Source organism: Triturus cristatus, chromosome 5_2, assembly GCF_964204655.1.
Source record: "Triturus cristatus chromosome 5_2, aTriCri1.1, whole genome shotgun sequence".
Taxonomy (NCBI): Eukaryota; Metazoa; Chordata; class Amphibia; order Caudata; family Salamandridae; genus Triturus; species Triturus cristatus.
Window position 1 is genome coordinate 900,219,916 of NC_140588.1, and position 22,830 is coordinate 900,242,745.

The window sequence follows — 22,830 nt, forward strand, 5'->3', positions numbered from 1 at the left end:
ATCCTGGATGAGCAGCAGCTGCCTGAAGCTCAACTCAGGAAAAACGGGAGTCTTCATACTCAAATCCACCCCATCTGCATGGGACACCACCTGGTGGCCCCCACCCTCAGCAACCCTCCCACACAGGCAGACCACGCCCTCCACAACACCGGACCCCCATACCTCAACGGAAGAATCTACTTCTACGCCCCCAAGAGAAACCTCCGCTCCACTGACCTAGCCTTGGCCGAAATCCCCCACATCCACAGAATGGGAGGCAGATCCTTCTCCTACATCACGTTCAAGACCTGGAACAAACTCCCCCTCCGCATCAGACGAAGCCCCACACTGCAAGTTTTCAGGAAGAGCCTCAAGACCTGGATTTTGGGATGACCAGAGCTGCCTGATACCCTCCTTCCCGCAGCGCCTCGAGACTCTCACGGGTGAGTAATGCGCTCTACAAATCCTCGATTGCTTGATTGATTGAAGTCTCCCAGCTAAAGTGGACAGTGGGTATGCGTGAAGCCCTTTCAAAAAGGTTGGAGCCCAGGATGGAGGATGTAGAGGTGAGATCACGCAGATGCAATCTCCGATTTGTGGGGCTCCCAGAGGGTGCAGAAAAAGTCGGATCCAAAGTATTTTTGGAAGAATGGATAAAATCAACGCTCCCCACTGGCAGTCTCTCCAATTTTTTTGCAGTCAAAAGGGCGCAAAGGTCCTTGGCCCACCGCCGCTGCCTGGGGTTTCCCCTTGAACAATAATTACCAAATTTTTTAACTACAGAGACCAGGACAATCTTCTACAGATGTTTCGCAAACAGGGGGAACTAAAATTTGGAAATGTCACCGTCAAATTTTCCCAGATTACACCAGGGCTGTGGGACTACAAAGGCAATCATTCCATGGTGTCAACAGAAGATGGCGGCCACTGGATTGCAATATATGTTGCTTTGGCAAAATTAAAATCATCAGGAAATTTCTTAACTATCTGCCCAACGCAACTTCAGACCGTACAAAATGCTGCGGCTCGCTTAGTCTGCGGTGTCCCACTACAACACCATATCTCCCCGTATCTACGACTACTACACTGGCTACCCATTGCAAAGCGAATAGAATTCAAGGCTCTAACATTCGCTTTTCGGGCAGGCAAAGGTCGAGGGCCGGTCTACCTTAGGAGGAGACTCCGTCCTTTTTGTCAATCTAGACCTCTACGGTCCAATAATAAACTGCTTGCCACCCCTCCGTTCTCAAAAGCCAGATCAGGAGGTAAAACCTTTGAGGTAGGAACCACTCAATGCTGGAACAAACTACCCCTTCATTTACGCCTGATTCAGTCAGAAAGTGAGTTTTGCAAATCCCTCAAAACCTGGCTATTTAGCCGTCATGACTAGTTGTTGCACCGGCTTCTGCCTCGCTTTCTGTCTACTATAGCGCCGGGACACCCCGTTGGGGTAGCTGTGCGCTTAATAAATGCCTTATTATTATTATTATCCCGCTAAGTTGAAGGTGATCCACACCAGTCACCACACCCGAGGAAACGTAGGACTGGCTGGAGATACAGAGTGGGGACCAAATGCAAGCTACATCTGCAGAGCGGAGCCATGGCACTTCTAGGAAACAGGTGACAATGGGAATGCAACTGCAGAAACGTAGCAGATGCAGGAGGAGGACACGATCCAGGGCAAGGGTGATTGTTTGGACAGAGGGCACTATCTCCTTGGAGTCTCAACGGTTGTAGGGGGTGGAGGCCAGAGCGCTTGTTGAAACTGTTATATTGGCTGCGTCCTCCAGTGCCGGCTTGGAGATGCAGGAGGAGATGGGTGGCTCACCATTGACACTGCAGAGGTTTGAAGGGAGTGATGGACTGGTGTCTGGGGGAAGTGGGTGGGGGCCACATCCCCTCCAGCTGGTAAGAGACATGACTCTTCCTCGCATGGGGTAACTGTACTGGCAGTGATTTAATATGCCTATTTGAGACATGCACACCGCAATATGAGACTCTAGGTATGTTTCATCACATGTCCATTACCTTTGAGTGATGTTACTGGACTTCTGATTGTACGTATAGTGACATTGGTATGGTTACACAGGAGCGGCTGCTTACAGGAGGGCGCGGACACGCTCCTTTTCAATATAGTTCATCAGTAGTATTTTGATTTGTAAATTAGTTTACATTCTTTAATCTCATAGGACATTTGGTCAATGGTTCACATTGAGTAGCAGTCGCGCACACACCCATTATCAGGAGAGGTGGGACTTTGGGCCACATAGGAGTTGGACGATGACTGGTTTGTTTTAACATAACCATCTGACTCCTAAGCGTTTTTCTTTTTCCCTAAGGTACCCACCGTGCTCCAATTTTGAGTGACATAGCAGTGTTGATGGGGGGGGTGGAGGGAGAGCTTGGTTGCGATGAATGGGCAGGCACTAGTTGTGTTGTGGGATGCTTACCCGGGGTGGGGGGAGGAGGGGAAAGTGTTCTTTGTTAGTTAAACCATGGTGTTTCATGACATATGCAGCAGCAATAATTACCATTGAAATGTGCAGATGGGGGGGTATGCGAGTGGGTGGTGGTGGTGGTGGTGGCTGGGGATGGGCAGGTGGGTAAGCACGCCTCATGACTGCCAGAGCTGAGGAGAATGCCGATTGAGAAGCTGTTCTTCAGTATCAATGTCAAGTGAAAGTGAAGAAGATGGTTGTGCAATGTCGATGTTTACCTCAGAAAAGCGTGCAAAAATTGCACTGGGCGTATGTGAAGAGAAACGCAGGTCAGAGAAATTTTGACATTAAAAAGCCCCAAAGTCCTTGAAACATTGTCCGACGATTACACTAAAAGTAAACAGTTGCTCAATACCTTTTAGTATTGACAGTGGAGTATTGATAAACATTCAAAAAATGTGTGGATTGGGGCACTCCTGGGTACAATTTTATAGTCTGCGGTAAATCAGGTTATCCAAGTGTAGTGTGCACGTGGGTGCCGCCCTCTGATCCAGGGTGTTGAACAATATGAACTAAAGATGCGTTTATTTAGAATTTTATAAAGCGCACAGCTACCCCCAACGAGATCAGTGTCCCCACTCTGCACTCCTTTTAAAACTACTTCTCATTTGATTCAGTAATATATATTCAATCATCCAGTCATTATCAACTGTATAATCAGAAATCATTTATTTCAATGAATTTCAAATATTTGTCATGGTCGTGTTAAACATCACACGTATCCAATTCCATTCTTTCAATGTATACACAGACCCCAATGCATTTTGGGACTAAGCCCTTCGTCAGGGAAATGTTTTCTGAAAGTTATCACAAAAGCAATAATCAATGTTACAGGAAATAGAAAACCTCAAAAATGAATGCTGTACTGCAATCCAAACCAAAAGTGCTCTTGCTGGTGTGTTACTGCAAGTGGAAAAAAATGTACAAAAAACTCAATGTGACCCATGCGGTGTTAACTTTGATTATAACCCAGGAAAAAACAAACACAACCATGCCATTGGATGTATATGTAGGCAAGAATTTGCGCTGGACATACGCAGTATGTAATTGAGTAAAGAATGGCGGTTTGTCCCCAAGATGCCTGCATGCTATAATGGCATAATAAACTACACTGGATGAATTTGGCACTTACTCATAATTTACAGTCGACCATAGAGTTTGTGAACAATACCAGATTGAGCATGTGTAGGGATACGGTGGTTTTCGAGGGGTTCACAGACACATAAATCTAATGTAAAATGTTTGAAATGCGTTCATGCTTTTCTCTTTACACTGCATAGGGTCGGTTCTTTCATGAACATGGTATTTTTTAGGCTAGTCACATAATGGCATGGTTGTGTTTGCTTTTTTCTGAAAGTTAACACCACATGGGTCACATTGAGTTTTTTGCACATTTCTTTCACTTGCAGTAACACACCAGCGTGAGCACTTTTGGTTTGGATTGCATTACAGCATTCATTTTTGAGGTTTTCTATTTCCTGTAACATTGATTATTGCTTTTGTGATAACGTTCAGAAAACATTCCCCGACGAAGGGCTTAGTCCCGAAATGCATTGGGATCTGTGCATAGTTGAAAGAATGGAATTGGATACGTGTGATGTTTAACACGACAATGACAAATATTGGAAATTCATCTAAATAAATGATTTCTGATTATACAGTTGATAGTGACTGGATGATTAATTATATATTACTGAACTAAATGAGATATAGTTTTAAAAGGAGGGCTGAGTGGGGGCGCTGATCACGCTGGAGACAACGCATCTTTAGGTCACCTTGATAAACATTGCCACGACTTATGACATCTAAAACCACTCCACACATCTGAAACATGTCAGAGTTGCCAAATCATGTATGTGAAAGATTTGCCATTCATTTCTTCGGTCCTTTTGACAATGGACATAACCTAATGGTGAGTGTTGATGAATACTCCCGTTTTCCATTGATAATCTCTCATCTATCACTCAAGAAAGATTCATCGATCGATTAGACTGTATTTTTGTGACATGGGATGTTCCTGCAATCTTAAAATCTGACAATGGACCACCTTTCAACAGTTGATAATTCAGAGACTTTCTCAGTCATCTTAATGTGAGGCATCAGAAGAGCACACCTCTTTGGCCACAGGCCAACAGCCTTGTTGAAAGTTTCATGAGTACTCTCAAAAAAGCTGTTCAGAGTGCTGTAATGGAAAAGCGCGACGTTAAAACGGTCTTGAATGCTAATCTTTAAGCTTATCGTTTGAACCGTCACTCAACCACAGGTGAAAGCCCTGCAACCTTGATGTTCGGGAGAGACCTGACAAACAAGTTACCTCGTACTGAGGAAGAAACCCATACAAGAGACTTGGATAATAAAAGAAAAATTAAAGCCTATGCAGACAAGTGCCAATATGCAAAAGACATTATGTTCATGAGAGGAGATCAAGTGCTTGTCCATCAGACTAGAAAATAGAAATCTGATGCTCCCTTCGATGCGGAGTCATTTCATGTTGTGATCAGCAAATGATGACTACCCAACGTCCTGGGAAGTCCATTACGTGAGATTCCTTGCATTTTCGGCATGTGGCTCATCACTTCTCCGGCAGTGATGTGAATGTAGAGACTTGGTCTGAAAGGACAAATGAAGACCCCCGGACTGTTGTTCCTACATCGCTAAAGAAGATCATGGACACTTTGACGGTCTGTCTCCAGTTTCCGAAGGCACGGTCAGGACATGTCATTGCAGTGCCATGAAGACTCACTAAAGAGCTATAATTTTATAGATTTGTAATTTTTTTTAATTTTTATTTAACATTAGGGGATATGTAGAGTCATGTGAGTAAGCAATGACGGAATCCTTTTGACTCCTGATGGATTCCATAGAACTGTGTCGCAAGTGTTCGAGCGTAGTGAAGTGAATAGAGGTTTAGAATTTATGGATACATGCAGATAAATAAAGACGTGTTATACTAAGCTCCGTGTGTGGCATAGTCATTAGTTGTACTCAGGCTGGGGAGCATGCTGCACATGCATGATGTGCAGTTCCATTTCAGGATGTTTATTTGAACTCTGGGAATTGTAGTCTTGTTAATCCATGAACAAAAAAAACAGACTATACATTCCACAATTCAAACAAAAAATCGGACTGTAGCAACACATTTCCTCACAGAAAAGAGAAAGTTGATACCCCCTCTCCTATTTACTGATGCGCCACATACGACTAAGTGTAAGAACAATAATAGGAGAGAATCTCGAAAAAGGTTATGTAATGCAGTCTAAAACTAATTTTTCACAATGATGAATTCAACATCCATACTCAATTTCTCAAAATAGACTTCAATTCTTCCTAGGCTACTCGCCCAGAGTCTTCCTAATGTATCAGTTATTTCACTTAACCAGGGCCATGCAGTTTTTCATATGCACTGGAATCCTTCCTTAAGAATATTTAGGAAACAAAGCAAGTACTTTGATCTCCCAGCATACCACTAAACAACCACCAATTCCCTTTTTAAGGGGCCAATTCAGCAGTCCTTTACCTGCAACTGCTAATGATAATCATTCAAAATTACTTAGAAATTTACTACATCAATTGTTACTGTCCTTTTTCACTTACAGTATGAGGTGTCACATTTCTTCACTTATTATGGAGTTTAAAAAAATGGTAACTAAGCTATGTGAAGTAAATTAGCATATCAGATCAACTGTACTCATTGATTCAGCCAATCAGAATACATAACAAATATTCAATAAATACGGATAACTGCCTCTGTTTTCTAAATATGGCATCGAAAACCCTTGAATCAAGAGGAGCCACGACATAAAACACAAATCAGTGCCTCACCCTCTTCCCAGAAAAACAAAGAAAACCAGCAACCCCAGTATCAAGACACTGAAAGAGGTGAAGTGTTGGATTTTTCTTGATTTTCTTGAATTTCTTCAAATTCCTCTGGAAGCTGCTGAGCATTTTCTAATTGAAGTACTCCAGAGACGAGTCTGTTTGCAAAATACACGAGAAGTTGCCCATGTGGCTGCTCAACAGTAGCCTACAAGCAATCATGCTCTGAAAAGAGACGAAAGAAGCTGCACCCGCAATTCCATAACCGCAAATTATCCTAGCGTGATGCAAATAAAGTTTGAAGGCTCGCTCAATTTCAGTATTACACCACATTGTTGCCAAGTTAGGAAAGGAGAAACAATGTGATTAATCTGCAAACTTGAAAGAATCTCTGTTAAGAGATCAGATGAGTCCTTAAAACAACTAACTTTAGCATTGAAGTACACAGTAGAGGACAGGCCAGAACAAACAACCTGTAACTCTCTGGTCCATAAAATAATAACTGCTACATGGAATATGCATTCTTACGCACACCATTTTCCAAATACAAGAATGCCTTGGTCAAGTATTTAAGATATCCTATGTAAGCAGCTAGAAACTACGTGAGTCCTCCACGCATCATAAGGTGGTTATCTACTATGCTAGGCCCCAATGACATATCCTGAGCCAACTAATCTATAATGTAGGCAAGTAGAGTGCTTCTTAACAGCATGAATGTGATCTAAATTAGCTCTGCAAGGCCCAACAAGCAATGAAATATGTTATTGGTACCATCTGGCCACATTCAACAAATAAAGAGAAAGGTAAAGCAAACCATTTCTTGTGTAAGGTTCCCCTGAGTCAAAAGCAACAGTTAAGACCTCACCACCTATTAGAAAATGTCAGAGAACTGATTTGGTGAAAAGTATGCAATCAGAACCAAGCACCATTCCTGTGGTTTTCACAACTACAGAATGATTTTAGAGATCAAGGAAAGAGCAAAAGGTAGATATGAAATGCCTGCCCATATCCTCCATGCTCTCAAAAAGAGATATTCTCTAACATCCAGGAGTCAAACAAATTGTGTTTGAAGTTTTGGCCATAATGCTTGGAACAGCAGCTTCATTGATGAGATATTAATTTCCCACTCATACAGGCTTGAGTTAGGCTGTTAAGATAATCGGTCCAAGTGTTATTCTTTCTGTATGTTAGAATATAAAACCATATTTCCATTGCTAGGTGAAGTGCTGTAAGTAAATTATTCACCCTCTCTAACAGAAACAAGTATGGTGACTTATCACGGTACATCAAAACTCTCTTACAGAGGACAGGAAATACCAGAGGGACAAATGTGTAATAATAAACTCTGCGATGTCTAGATGCAGGGGTATCTCTTGGGGGATAAAAGAGCCTTCTTTTTCTAGTCCACTTATCTGGTACAGGAAACCATGCTCCAAGATATAATGGAAATGCTACTTCATGGTTCAAGAGACTTGGAAGATGCCACCACCAGGAAACATTGTTCCTCAAACCACCACATCAGGGTAACTGCAACACCTGCTTTCTGTCAATTCAATGCTACCTTATGCTGTGCTTTGACCATCCAGGCACCACAGGGATCTACCTGTAGGCATGATGCGGTGAACCCAAAAAAGTTACTAGAGCCACAAGGCTGTAGGGCATCTGTTTATCTGAAAAAAACTGCCTGAGCTTTCTGGAGATACATGGCAGAAGAAAGCTCTAACGACATATCCTGCACATTCCAGGCAAACGATATATATTAGGAATGGACAAATTGTTTTTTGACTTGTTGACTACGAGGCATAGTTTAAACTGAAGCAAAGCTGCAAGAATCTTTTGTAGGGAGGCAAGGCAACTTGCCATTTAGGCAGGTGTGGGCAGTTGATTGGGGTGCAGGGGCCGCACCCCTCCACCTTTTGCCCCTCATGATCAAAGGTTAGCCTGACAGACACTGTTCACTTTCAGATCAGGCAGTCAGGAGCCAGACATGCGCATTTAGCGCAGGCTCCAGGCTGCCTGAACTGAACTTTACTGGGCTGAGGAAGTCACAGCTCCTGTGGGCATAACGTCCTCAGCTCAGCAAAGGTCCCTGAGGCCCTGCCCTCAGTGACGAGGGGTAGCGTCACTGATTGCCTTGCACCTGGGCGCTTCAGTTTTAAGCACTGAAGCACCCAGGGTCAAGTGTCAATCAGTGACACTTCATCACAGAGTGGGGTGGGGTGGGGTCAGTAGTCTCGCGGGAAGGAAGCAGTCCCAAGCTTTTCGAAACCGCCGTGGCAGAGCTGGCTGCAGGTAAGTGTGTGTTTTGTTTTCTTTTTAAATTATTGTTTGATTGGTGCGTGCATGTATAAATGTTTAGGAAAGAGTTGTGAATGAATGTGTTTGTGTGAATGCATGGTTGCGAGTGTTGTGTATGTGCGTGTGTGTTTCCCGTCCGCCCCCCTCCCTCCAAAACTCACCGGCTGTCACTGCATTTAGGTAGGGATAGATAAGGGTAGGTTAATGACCAATAGAGATTATAATTGAAGCTATTCCTTTATTGAAGACAAAAGGTGATCACCTATACCCAGAGAGATTCCTTGTATTGACAGTGGACATTACCGCTACAACCCGTGGATATATTCCCATAAAGAAGGTAAAAGTATGCACCCTCACAGGTTGATTGTGCAAACCCATACTTTTCTGCTGAGCTAATAGAATTTAAGCCAGGGGCGCAAGCTTGAAATACTTGTGGGAAAGAGGAGGAAACTGACCAAACACATGACAGCACAGTGGACCTCTTATTTCGTCAACTGTGGCTCCCACCTCTATTACCACTATTACAGAAATGTCTGGCTCTCAACCATTTCAAGGAGATCAGGCAGAAGGAAAGAAGCGAATGAAAGGAAGCGTAGTTTCCAAATCTAGGTCACTGCAGTGGAGGTATAGAAACTGGGGATGGGGGGGGGGGGGAATCTTTACAGAAGTGCAAATGAAATGATATTTTTCCTATAGGGTATTTGAGAGCAATAGACCAGTTTACTCTTTTGTTTGTTTGTGGTTCTAGCAGATGGAGTTCCTGAAGTGGCTTATACAGTTTAATCCTCTTTTCACAAGGAAGCGCTATTTGGCCTCTTTCTATGCCTTATTAACAGGTGGATTAATTTTGCCTTATATTGGAAAGGAGTGGAAGAGGTGAGTGAAAAGACCTTAATGATGATTTGGCAGCTTGTGGTAATTTTCATACCGAGTAAGTTGCTCCTCCACTGTGGCAGCAAAGGATAGTTTTTTCAGCAAAAAGCATATCTAAGACCTCGTTCGTGCATCTGCCACACAAATGGCTGCAATTTTATTGTATCTTCTACTTGAAAAATAAAAATCAATATAGCTGTATTGTATTATAAATTGGGATTTAAAACCCTTTCAAAGAACTGGAAATCTATCAACCACCTATGTCCCTGAAATGTGGTAGTCAAGTGTATTCAACCTGGTAGCCGCGCAATGACTAATTTATCGCATCAGAAATGATCACACTTACCTAAAAATGCATAAAGACATCTTTCTGAATTTACTCTGTCCCCACATCTTGGACTTTCTGGATGTTCTTCCTCTACTGTTCTTACAGAAAATATGTTTTGTGTTTTCAGTTCCAGCTTGAGTTAGAAGAGTGCAAGTATTATTTTCCTTTACTATGATTATGGTGGACTTCATTGACCAATTAACCAACGTCAGACAAATGCTCCTTTCTCTTTTCCGTCACTGGTGTTGGTCTGAAACGTCTTGGAGGACAGAGTACTCCTTTCTATGGTTGCAGCCAGCAACAAAGGCATTAGTTCCAGCTTCGTTAAGAATGCACAGTGGGTCCTAACTATCCAAAACTACCCAAGAATGTTTATTCACAAGGACGCATGAATGAGGCAGCTAAAACAGACCACGGAGCCTTCCAGTATCAGGAATGGAGAAGCAGGCTAGCACACCAGTGTCCAGAAAGGTGGCACTACCTTCAAGTTCATTCACAAGAGCTTATAATCCAGGAAAAATAGTCAATTGTGGCATTGCAGCATTCTGGGAGAATTAGATCCTACACCATCTGCCATGAAATAGTTTTGGGCTACAGATGAACTGGTGTATACATGTTAGGGATTTAGGACTGGGGTGGCACTTTTTCTATGAAGTCTCATAGGCCCAATAGTTATTAACCATGTTAGAATCACCAAAACCTGGGATTTAAAAAAAGCAGCCTCTGGATCAATTGTCTATAGGGCATCTAGAGCTGTGGACCCCAGAAGGAATGCACCTCTATTGGGTAGAGGGGAGGTGAAGTCAGGATCTGGAGCAATGCAGACTTCATCAATAATGCTGCAAATAACAGTAGGAAATATCACCAGGTCAAGAAGCCAAAAGCGCTAGTGAGGAATGTAGGCCTTACAGGGTCCCAGGGGTGGGGATCTTTCTTCAGGTGTCTGCATATATGGATATATAGTGAGCTGACCCTGGAGACTACCCTATAGACAAAGACCTGAAAGGCAGTACCCATAAGAGTAATTTGAAAGGCCTACTGACTTACCCATGATGTGCTATGCTAGGCAACTTGTCTGTTGCCAATGCCCTTGGTAGTCTCTTCATAAGCTTCACAGCACACAAAGAGGCTTCGCCTGACATCTCTGGTCTTATTCATTTCAATCAAAAGGGTTGGACCAGACGGTAAGAAGAAATGTAGTAGGACAAGGAAAACGCTGAGCTGTGCAATCCTACATGTGAAACCTATCTCACTAGTAACATTTAACGATGCTCAACAACCGGTGATTGTGGGCAAATCAATTAATCTCCCCGTGCCTAACAAAACTGAAAAAAATTTAAAAGAGAAAAAATGTGGACCACTTTGCAGTTACTTCTTCTATGCCCCTGGGAATACAATATAATGGGAAATAATTAGAAATGTGTGCTACCTGAGGGCAAGTGCTATTTGTTTGAATCAGACTGTATTTCTGGATGATCTCTAGAAGGACATTCCACAAAAATCTCCATTTATAGACAAAAAAAATTGTAGATTTTACCACTCACCGGAGACCAGCGTACAGAAAGAACTGGTATTACAAGTCTGAGGCTCAAGAAGCCCTTCCCAGTGAGTTGGGCAAAATGACATAAATAAGAGAGGAGAGGAGTTGGCCTAACAGCTAGGGTGGTCGACACTGAATCTGGGGAACCGGGTTCGAGTCTGGCAATCATGCTGAACACTTAATCTTCCCGTGCCTAAAAAAACATGAATGAGTCCTCATGTAACCTAACAGGTGCTATGTAAAGCGCTCTGATACCCGATACCGGGTCAAGTTTGAGCTATTTAAAACTCAGTAAAAAAAAAAAAAAAAAACATGTTACATGCATGGGAGATGGTGAGAAGAAAGAGGAGACTCACATGACCCCTCTGCCATTCTCCTTTAAGCTTTAAATGATTAGCTCCTGATTACTTAAAGGGGCAAGGCTGCCGCACATGCCTGCCAAGCAATCATAGGTTAGTGAGATGTAGCCTAATCCGCTGAGTCATGGTAATCACGTGCAAGCATCGCAAGCACAGACAATCCGGATCATTGTGGAAATCCACACTTTTTTGGTTCTTTCCTATACCAACGTTTATGTGGTAATATATCATCTGCTATTGGCCGAATAATAATCTTCCACACTGTATATATTTTATTGCAGAAAAAAGAGACAAGTACTGTTTAATGTCCTCCAATGTCATTGGAATCAGTCCAATAAATGTCACTAAGGACTGTTCATCATTCACTGGCGAGTTATATGAGCTCACTTAGAGTGAGCCAAATATGATAAAATACAGCATATCATGGGCAACTACTTAGCTGCTCTTATTTGCAGCTGTCTCACCTATAACACATATGGTGACCTGAAATTACTACAGAGGGCTAAGGACTCAATGAAGGTCTAATCAGATTTTATTATTAAAGTTTTTCCCCCGGGGTATCAGACAAAGGTGAAGTTTACAAATTCACAGATTGTGTGATCATCCTACACCTTGTAAGAAAGTGGACTCATAACACTACATATGGCTTCTGAACATGTGAAAGAAGGAAAATGCTACTTACCAGTATGCATCTGTTCTTGGCATGTAGATCTGCGGAGATTCATACTGTAGCATAGATCGCCATCTGGTGTTCGGCTCGGACGCTTGCACCTTGTTGTTGTCTTGGAAGAAGTCTTTTGTAGTCACAAGATAGGTGACTCCTCCCTTGGACGATAGTGCGCATGGGCATCGACTCCATCCTCAGATTGTTTTTCGCCATGGTGGGAAATGATGGAGTCAGTAAGAAGTAGAAGAGATGTCTATGTGAATGTATCTTATTAAGATAAAACTGGAACAGATACAGGCTCCGGGGAGGCGGGTGGGCGTATGAATCTCTACAGCTCTACATGCTAATAACAGATGCATACTGGTAAGCAGCATTTTCCGTTCGAGGGATATGAGCTGCGGAATTCATACTGTAGCATAGACTGTATAGCAGTGTCTCCCCTAGCGGTGGTTGCCTGTATCAGTTGCAGTGGTTTGAAAAAGAACAGCTTGGCCTACAGAAGCCTGTTGCTTCGCCTGCACATCTACACAATAGTGTTTAGTGAAGGTGTGTGTTGTAGACCATGTTGCTGCCTTACAAATGTCTTCTAGAGGAATTTTCCCTAAGAATGCCATGGAAGCCCCTAGTTTGTGAGTTGAATGTGCTCTTGGGGGAATTGTTAACGTACGTTTTGCTTTCTTGTAACATATTTGAATGCATTTTACTATCCACCTTGCAATTCCAGCTTTGGAGATGGGATTGCCTTTATGAGGTGGTGAGAAAGCTACAAAAAGTTGTAATGTTTTTCTAAAGGCTCTAGTCCGGTGTATGTAATAAAGTAAAGCTCTTTTGACGTCTAGTGTGTGAAGAGCTCTTTCTGCTACCAAATCAGGGTTTTGGAAAAATACTAGTAACTCTACTGATTGGTTAAGATGGAAAGCAGAGATTAATTTTGGAAGGAATTTTGGATTTGTCCTGAGAACCACTTTGTTACGATGTATTTGTAAGAACGGTTCTTGTATGGTTAAAGCCTGGATCTCACTTACTCGTCTGAGAGAGGTGATTGCGACAAGGAAGGCTGCCTTCCATGTAAGGAATTGTAATTCACATTTGTGTAAAGGCTCAAATGGGAGACCCATGAGTCTATTAAGAACAATGTTAAGGTTCCACACTGGAGAGGGTGGTAGTCTGGGTGGAATTATTCTTTTAAGGCTTTGATAGTGGGTACCCTAAACAATGACAAATGTCTGTTTTGTAGGTAGGGTGCAAGAGCAGCCAGATGTAATCGGATTGATGAGTATGCCAGATTGCTTTTTTGTAGATGTAGCAAATAGCAGATAATGTTCTGAATTGAAGCATCTAATGAATCTATTTTGTTGTTGTTGCAGTAAATGACAAATCTTTTCCATTTAGCTGCATAGCAAGCTCTAGTAGTGGGGCGTCTGGCTTCTTTAATAATAGTCATACATTCGGGTGGGAGGTTAAGGTAACCAAACTCTAGGATTGCTAGATTCAGCTGTGCTGGATCTGGGTGTCTTATCTCTCCATAGTTCTGTGTGAGCAGGGTTGGGAAGAGACATAGCTTCTGGTGTGGAACTAGCGAGAGTTCGAAGAGTGTTGTGAACCATGGTTGTCGTGCCCATGTGGGGTCAACTAGGATCATTTTGAGAGACTGTTGCTTGAGCTTGCGTACTACTAGCGGAATGAGTGGGAGTGGCGGAAAAGCATACGCAAATCTGTCTGACCAGTTCATCCATATCGCATTTCCCTTGGACAACGGGTGTGGGAACCTGGCGGCGAAGGTTGGGCATTTTGCGTTTGTGTTTGTGGCAAACAGATCGATGTCTGGTTGTCCTCACATTTGGAAGAAAGGTTGAAGAACCTGCAGATGAAGTTCCCATTCGTGTATCGGTTGAGTCTGGTGACTTAACAGATCAGCTATCGGATTGTTCACCCCTGGCAGATGTTCTGCTAGCATATATATGTTTTGTGGAATGGCCCATCTCCATATGCTTTGCGCTCGATGAGACAGTTGCAAAGAATGTGTTCCTCCTTGTTTTTGTATATAATACAATCGTTGTCATATGGTCTGTGCGGACTAGGGCAGTTTTGTTGAGAAGATGTGTTTGGAACTATTTTAACGCTAATAATATCGCTAGTAATTCTAGGTGATTGATGTGGAGTGATTTTTGATGAGTCGTCCACTTGCCCTGGATTGTATGGTGTAGGAGATGGGCTCCCCAGCCGGAGAGTGATGAGTCTGCTGTTAGCACTATCTGTGGAACCGGCTCTAAGAACGGCCGCCCCCTGGAAAGGTTTTGTGTGTTCCACCACTGCAGAGAGCGATGTGTGCGGCTGTCTACCAACACCAGATCTGTAAGCTGACCTTGAGCTTGGTTCCATTGACATGCTAAGCATTCCTGTAATGGACGCATTTGAAGTCTTGCGCGAGGTACAATGAAGATGCAAGATGCCATCATTCCTATGAGTTGCATGAACACCCTTGCTGGGAGGGAATGCTGTGGCTGAAATTTGGTGATGAGGGTTTGTATACTGGCTATCCTGGTTGGATTGGGATATGCCAGAGTTTGGATGTAACTATTGTGGCCCCTAGATACTGAGGTATGTGGGAGGGCTGAAGATGTGACTTGGTGTAGTTTACTGTGAACCCCAAGTTGTGTAGTAGCTGGATGGTTTGGTAAGTGTGATGGACACACTGGTTGTGTGACTTGGCTTTTATCTGCCAGCCGTCGAGGTATGGAAAGACATGGATGTGTTGTCTTCTAAAGTGCGCTGCTGCTACTGCAAGGCACTTTGTGAACACTCTGGGTGCTGTGGTCACCCCGAATGGAAGGACTTTGAACTGATAGTGTTGTCCGTCCAACATGAATCTTAGGTATTTCCTGTGAGCAGGGTGTATGGGAATATGGAAGTAGGCGACCTTGAGATCTAGTGTGGCAAGGAAGTCACCCTGTTGAAGTAGTGGGAGGACCTGTTGAAGAGTGATCATGTGAAAATGATCTGACTGTATGTAAAGATTGAGAGGTCTGAGGTCGAGTATTGTCCTTAGGGTGGCGTCCTTTTTGGGGATTGGGAAATACACCGAGTAAACCCCTGTTCCTTGATGCTTTAAGGGAACTAGTTCTATTGCATGCTTTTGAAGCAGTGAGAGAATGTCCTGATTTAAGAGCGTGAGATGTTCTGTGGACATTGGACGCTGTTTGGGTGGCATGGTGGGTGGGGTGGCTGTAAGTTCCAGGCAGTAACCATACTGGATAATTTGTCTTACCCACTTGTCTGTAGTGATGCAATTCCAGACAGGTAGGAACTGTGATAGTCTCCCTCCGACCGGAGTGGAATGGTCTGGAGGGAGTGGAGGGAAGTCACTGCTTATTAGTGGGGGAGGTGTGAGTGTTGTTGGTACCTCGGCCTCTTCCTTTGTTATCTCCCCTGTATCCACCTCTAAAATATCCCCTGTTGGGGATGTTTTTGTAGGAAGAAGAAGCAGTGATGTTCTTGGATGCTTCTCTATAGAAGCAGCGTCGAAAGGAACCACGTGTGGATGGAGACTGTAATGCTCCCATAGATTTAGCAGTCTGTGTCCTTTTTTATTTTTTCTAGAGTGGTGTCTACAGACGGTCCAAATAGTCGTTCCTGATTGAACGGCTGATTGAGGATAGTTGTTTGTACCTCCTGTTTGAAGCCAGAGATGCGGAACCAGGCATGTCGTCTGAGTAACACGCTATTGTTAATGGACCTAGAGGCGGTGTCTGCTGCATCAAGGGCACACTTAATTGATGCATTAGTTATTAATTTCCCCTCTTGAATCAAATCAGTGGCCTTGGTCTTATATTGATCAGGTAAATATTGCAATAGGGTTTCCAGTTGGTCTTAGTGAGCCCTATCATACCTAGCAAGTAATGCCTGTGTGGTGGCTATCCGCCAGTGATTAGCTGCTTGGGCAGCAACTCGTTTGCCAGAAGCATCTAAAAATGTAGACTCCTTGTCCGGAGGTGGCGCATCACCGGAGGTCTGAGAATTGGCACGTTTTCTATCGTTATTTACCACTAGGGAATCTAAAGGGAGTTGACCCTTGATGTAGGTGGGAGCGGGTTTATATTTTTTGTCAATTCTGGGATTGAGAATTCTAGTCCTAACAGGGTCCTTGAATATGTCGGGGCATGTTTAATGTAACCTTTTAACATTGGCAGGGTTTGTACAGTCTTTAGTGGCTGTTCAAAGGTGTCTATTAGAAAGTCCTCCTCTGCGGGGTCCGAATGCATTGAAGCACCATGGTACTGAGCATCCCCATTTACAAGCTGACTAAAACCAATATTGTCATCTGGGGGAGATGGCTTTGTTGGGTATGCATGGGGATCAGGGAGGTCTGGAGGATCTACTGGGTCATCATAATCGTCCCAATCGTCCTGTGGTACGTCTGTGTCATCATCAGGGTCAGTAAAAGGGTCACTGTTGCCTCCCCCATCCCCTAAATCATCATCCTGTGGTAGTGGTGAGTTTGGTGGAAGTATGGGAGAATGTGGAGGAGAGACAGGCTTAGTAGGAAGAACAGGAGAAGAGGGTCAGAAAGGTGAAGTAGTACAGTCTTTCCTCTTTACAGGCACTGCAGGAATGCCTGGGGTGTCCAATTTCCTCTTCTTTTGTGGAAAAGCAGCCACATGTCCTGTTTTGGGGTCTATGTGGAGAGTTTTTTTTTTCGGATCAAAAGGATCCGGTCGAAACAGTTCTTCCTCATCAGTAGATGGCTTCGGTCCAGATTTCTTTGGGTCCGAGCGAGGTTTGGATTTGTGCTCTGGAGCCTTGGGAGGTGGTTTTGGGTCCTTCGGCTTTGATGTGGAGGCGGAAATGTTTTTTGGTTCCGAATGTCTTGGTTTCGGACCTGATGTCTTTTCTTTCGGTGCTGAGGGAGTCGGTGCCAACGTCTTTTTGGGAGTAGGCTGTGCTCCCGTCTTCGGTGCCGATGGTGCTTGCGGGACACTGATATGCGGCTTGCTCGGTCCCGAGCCGCCGGAAGGCTTGTCTTTTATCTTCAGAGCCGGGCCCTGGGCGGGGCTCCTGAAGCTCGTTTTCGGTCACGACTGGGGCCAGCAGGCGAAGTTGTACTCACTCGTTGACCTGGAGTGATGTGGTCGTCAGAGTCGTCTGCTTCGGACACGATTTTGCGATCCTCAGAATCCTCCTCTGGGACATCAGGGCCTTCATCGAAGATGTCCACCGGTGCCGGAGCTGCTTGTTGCGCCATGATGTGTCGTCGGACCCATCGATCACGGATGGTCTTTTTGGATCGAAAGGAGGCACAGGCCTGACAATTAGTCTCATCGTGCTCGGGTGAGAGACACAGGTTACAGACCTTGTGGTGGTCACTGTGTGGGAATTTAGCTCCTCACTGGGGGCATTTTTTTTAAATGGAGTCCTTTCCATGAGCCGTAGGCCCGAACAGCGTCAATAGGCCCAGTGGGCCGCGTCGACGACCGGAATCGAATATTCGAGGAGCGCTTCGAAGAGCATGCGATCAAGAACAATACTGTTGAGTTTATGATGGTTTGCGCGTCGAAAAGGTTTGGAGAATATGGTGCCGAACCGGAGCGCAGAAGTTACATCCGAACCAGATGGCAGAAAAAAACAATCTGAGGATGGAGTCGATGCCCATGCGCACTATTGTCCAAGGGAGGAGTGACCTATCTCGTGACTACAAAATACTTATTCCAAGACAACAACAAGGTGCAAGCATCCAAGCCCAACACCAGATGGCGATCTATGCTACAGTATGAATTCCGCAGCTCATGTGCCTCGAAAATATACTTTCCTTCAATAGCACTCATTCTAGCATTAAGGTAATGGTTAAAACTTAAGTGACGCTCAATCGATTGATGTACTGCTCAGATTACGATATGACTTTTTTTTAACAGAATATCAATGTTGAAATGTCATTTTTCAACACAGTGACCTATGTTTGAAAAAATACATTGGTCTTTACTAAAGCTTTTAATAAATTTAAGTGCACAAATTGGGCCTGCTCAACTAATAAGCTTAGCCGGGAGCAGAATATATAAACATGGAGGCAACAAAGGGGTACAGTCTCCTCCAGTGACCTATTCAAGCGGGCCCAATCCCTTTTGGTCTTAAACCACATACCCCTTCGTTTCAACAATGAGATTGTTAAAAGCAGCAGGACAGCAGCTCCAGGGGAAGTTTTCACATGTGTCTTACCAGTTTCATTTGGGATATTTAAGGCAGATGAATCTGAGTTCTATTTACTTTGGGTAGGCAGAATGTTTTTCTTGGCATGACACTTCAGCCCTTTATCTATTCAAGGTTAATTTAAAAAACGATCTTTGAATTGAATAATTGTGTTGGCTATTATACAGGAACCTGCCACTAATTGATTTATAATACATGGGATTCTGTAATCCTTGTATTATTAGCAGTCTCTGACAACCCAGTCTCCAAATATAAAGAAAAAGCGTTGGAACTCGACTATTATAAGTTCTAACATCACAATGCTTGCTGCCAAAGCCTGCAGCAGAGGTGAAAGGCAGGTCAGGTCAAGGAGTATAATTTTAGCAGATGTTTAAAGCAATAAAACCTGAGTGTTACTTTTCTTTAGTCTATTTTATTAGCTTACAATGAGAAGCAGAGACAATATGTTTATTTTTTTGCACTCCTTAGAGACAAGTTTTAATCTTTCTGCATGTTTCTACACATTCTGAGCTACTGCGGCTTTCTCTTTTAAACTGGCTTGTATTGAACTGTTTACAATATCTGTTCGCAAAAAATAACTAACAGATTTTTGATATGTTTAATTTTGCACCAGAGGTTTTATTTTTATTCTTCATGTTGGTAAACATCATCGCTCTTTCATATGAAAGAACCGCGCACCAAGATTTTAAGTGGTTTGTGGCAAAGGTGATAGTATGACCTTGTATTATATTGGCTAAAGTACCCCCTGGCGTACATGAGGAGGATATTGCAAGTTACCTTAGAGTTCCATAACCTTATAAAGAAAGTCAGCCTTCAGCCTTGTTCCTCTACATGGTTATAGAACTCCTCTGTGACTTGCCATATCATTATAATGTACTGCAGGGGGTACTTTATCCCTTATATATTATCTGGTATTATACTTGGGTACAAGTAAAAGGTTGGACTCCCAGTAAGTCACGCTGAATCTTTAAAGTAGTTAGTGATTCATGATATGACATATATATATATATATATATATATATATACACACACACATATACATTAACACACACACAATAATGTTCACTCCAACGGTACATTACAGAGATAGTGCAAGTCACTGAGGAGTTGTGTGCATATACAGAGGCTGAATGCTTCAGACACTATGCCTTACAAGGTCACTGAACTCTGCAAGGACTTGCAATATCCTTTATAATGAACAGATAATGGTACATTATTCCATATATTTAGTGTCTTTTTACTTCAGAAGCATCCATTTTACTAGGTAAAGTGGAACTTTATCTGGTCCTGTTTTTCTTCCGTTGGATTCCGGGATTCGTATTTGCCTTTTGTAAAACCATGACAACAGATCCCAAACTGTGTCATGAAAAACAGGACAAGATGTGGAAACAGGAGGGATAACTGTAACACTATCAATAAAAGGATTACTAATACTAAATTTGACTGGATCTACTTCACACTCAATGATTATATACTATGTAGTTTTGTTGGGCTTCAAATTCATAACCTATGTTTCACCTCAGTGAGCAGGGTCAGACTTGCCGTAGCGTGCATTAGGCGTTTTCTTGGGAGGATGGAAGGGTCAGGCCAGTTTTGCAATGGCAGGGGCCAGTATTGTTACTGTGGGCCGGTTTTGCAGTGATGCTGCAATATCGGCCCCCAATGACAAAATCCACAATGCTTCACACTGGACCCCTCCACCCCCACCTCTCCCTGGGGGAGTGGTGGGGTGGTCCGACAAAACTGACAGGACTGTTTTGGGTCCCCAGTCCAGCCCTGACAGTGAGCCATTGTGTCGCCTTAGCTAGGCCTTGAGTGCTGGTGCTGTACCAATTATAGCAGCCAGCAGAATCCTTTAGTGGAGTGAAGACTCAGTGATGCCAGAAAGATGGCAGTATTCTGTACAAGATAAAAGCCTCATGTACACCGACTGCTTCAAGTCAGCAGCCTGCTCATGCTAATGGTCTGATTGTGAGTGTCAGGGAGACAGTAGGAGGCAGAGTGGCCAGCTGGCACAGTTGGTGGGAAGCAGTGTTACAATATGGCACAGCTCCCTCTGTCTGTGGGTGAGGCCACAGAGGGGAGAAGAAGAATCCTGGTGACAGTGGTACCAAAGGACAAGAGAAAGCATGTCAGGTCACTAGTATTTTCTAATAGTTTATCACAAGCAAATAGTGTTGCCTTATCCTTATTACGCGCACATTCATATAATGAATGCACATCAGAGCTGAAATGGTGCAAAGAAGAAACATGGCAACTTAGTTGAGCATGTACATTCTATGCCTAATTTTACCATATGACAATAATTAATTACCTTGCTAGATGAGCACGTTAGAACTTGATGAAGAGTAGAAATTTCTGGAGGACTTTGTGGTAATCCATCATCTTCAGAAACTGCCCCTGCATCATCACCTGCTTTTTTTGTTATGACTTGCGGTGACGACCCAACTCTAATGTTGGACTGTAACTGTAGCTGGGAAATAAATGACAATAATGGTGAATATATGATCTACACATAACAGTACATCTAAAATTATCATTTAAAATCAAATAACATCTAGTATACAAATTAAATGTCATACATAGTGCAGTTATTGGCAATTTTTCATGATGCATGATAATGTATCAATGAAGCCTTGTAAAATCTCAGCCTCAAGACATTTCTAGGCTATAAAAACGTCAATAGACTGCAACTTTTTAATTAGTAATACTGGTGATTCAAGCTCCTACAACAGTGAGGATCAAATGGTAAAGTCTAGTCCCAATGGAAAGCGAATTAAACCTAATTATAAATACCTTTAAATCAATTTAAAAAAAGTTGCAATTGATGTGGCAGCAGAGATGCTGATGATGTGCACATGTTTGCCAACTGCTCAAAACTGGTAGAATTCTGGTCAGCAGTGGGTAAGACCATTTCGCTCTCCGTGGGTGTCAACATAGAGGTAAGCCCAGAGTTAATTATGTTCGGGACATCCCAGCAGGTCAAAGCTAAAATATTGAAGACCTTTCTGTCCGATGATTACACCCTCTCAATTCAGCAACTGGGAGGACAGTGCAAATTTCGAAATAACCCAGTAAATCTGACTGATCCATGGCCAATTTTGGGGACTCATGAAGGGCGCATCGACTGGTGCTAATCAGTGGTGACATGAGGACAAAAAGAATTTTTGAGAAAATATCACATTTGTGATCTCTTAACCACAGTGTCACTATGCTTTGGTATGCTTTTATGGTGAGATTACAGTACTTTCTACCTCATGAGATGTTACAATACAGGTAAGTACTGAAGGAGACTTCACTATGAGGGATTTCAGTACTTTAATTTTTAGGTTAAGGTGATTTCTAAAGCACAAGCTGCCCCAGAATGAGTCTTCCCAGTGCTGCCAACTGTTATGACAATACAGCATGTCATACTGAGAAGCATGACATAGAAAAGCACAAGGAAACCTAGACTGAAAATAGCCAAGTCTTTAGCTGCTGTTGATACTAAAATGATTCTTTTGTCCCCCTTAATCGTGGAGGAAGAGTATTCCATAGGACCAGTGCCAATGCTCGGAATGAACGTCTTCCCAATCTCGCCCTTTTAGTATGTGATATAAGGGCCGGATTTAAAGTCACGGAGCAGAAATTTCTGGTAGGCAGATATGGTTGCAACAGAAGCCTAGATGGAATCATCTTGTCTATTAATGCTGTGTTCCAAAGTCCTTAAGGAGGATGAAAAAGGGGGGATATCACTTGAAAAGATTGATCACCTAAAAAGGAAGTGAACCAAGTCAAGGCCTTACCACGAAACCCATTTTCATAGTCTCTGTATAGTCAACTCATGAGATACTGTGTCAAAGACGGCACTCAAATCTAAAAGAATAAGAGCAGATGAACTGCTTTCCTCTACAGCACTGCGCAGTCTCCGTCTCAATCAGGAGAGTCCAAAACCATTCTGCGAGGTGTCTAAAATTTGGTTCTGCTCCAAGAAGGTTTTGTGGAGTTTATTTAGATGTTTCTCCACTACTTTAGATAGAAAAGATAGCAAAGAGATAGGATAGTGGTTTTCTGGCTGAGCAGCACCAAGAGAGGGTTTCTTAAAGAGGGGGATGACTCCGACATGTTTCCGTGCTGTAGGCACCACGACGAAGTCGAAGAAAGATCAGCAAGACTTACTTCACAAATAAGTTAGTATTTAATTGTTTTAAGTGACAAACTGAATTGGTATCAATTTCATACGCAGAAAGAATTGCAGGGTGCAAATTAAAAAATATAGTCTTAATAAATGT

General features: G+C 43.1%; 1 protein-coding gene across 8 annotated transcripts in view; it reads right to left on the bottom strand.

Moving 5' to 3' along the window:
• Nucleotides 1–22,830, bottom strand: part of KIAA1210 (KIAA1210 ortholog) — a 545,154-nt gene that overhangs the window by 113,494 nt on the left and 408,830 nt on the right. For all 8 annotated transcript variants that reach the window (XM_085608043.1, XM_085608048.1, XM_085608050.1 and 5 more), the window contains one exon: nt 20,874–21,032. In XM_085608043.1, coding sequence (XP_085464169.1) covers nt 20,874–21,032 — 159 coding nt within the window. The remainder of the gene's footprint in view (nt 1–20,873; nt 21,033–22,830) is intronic.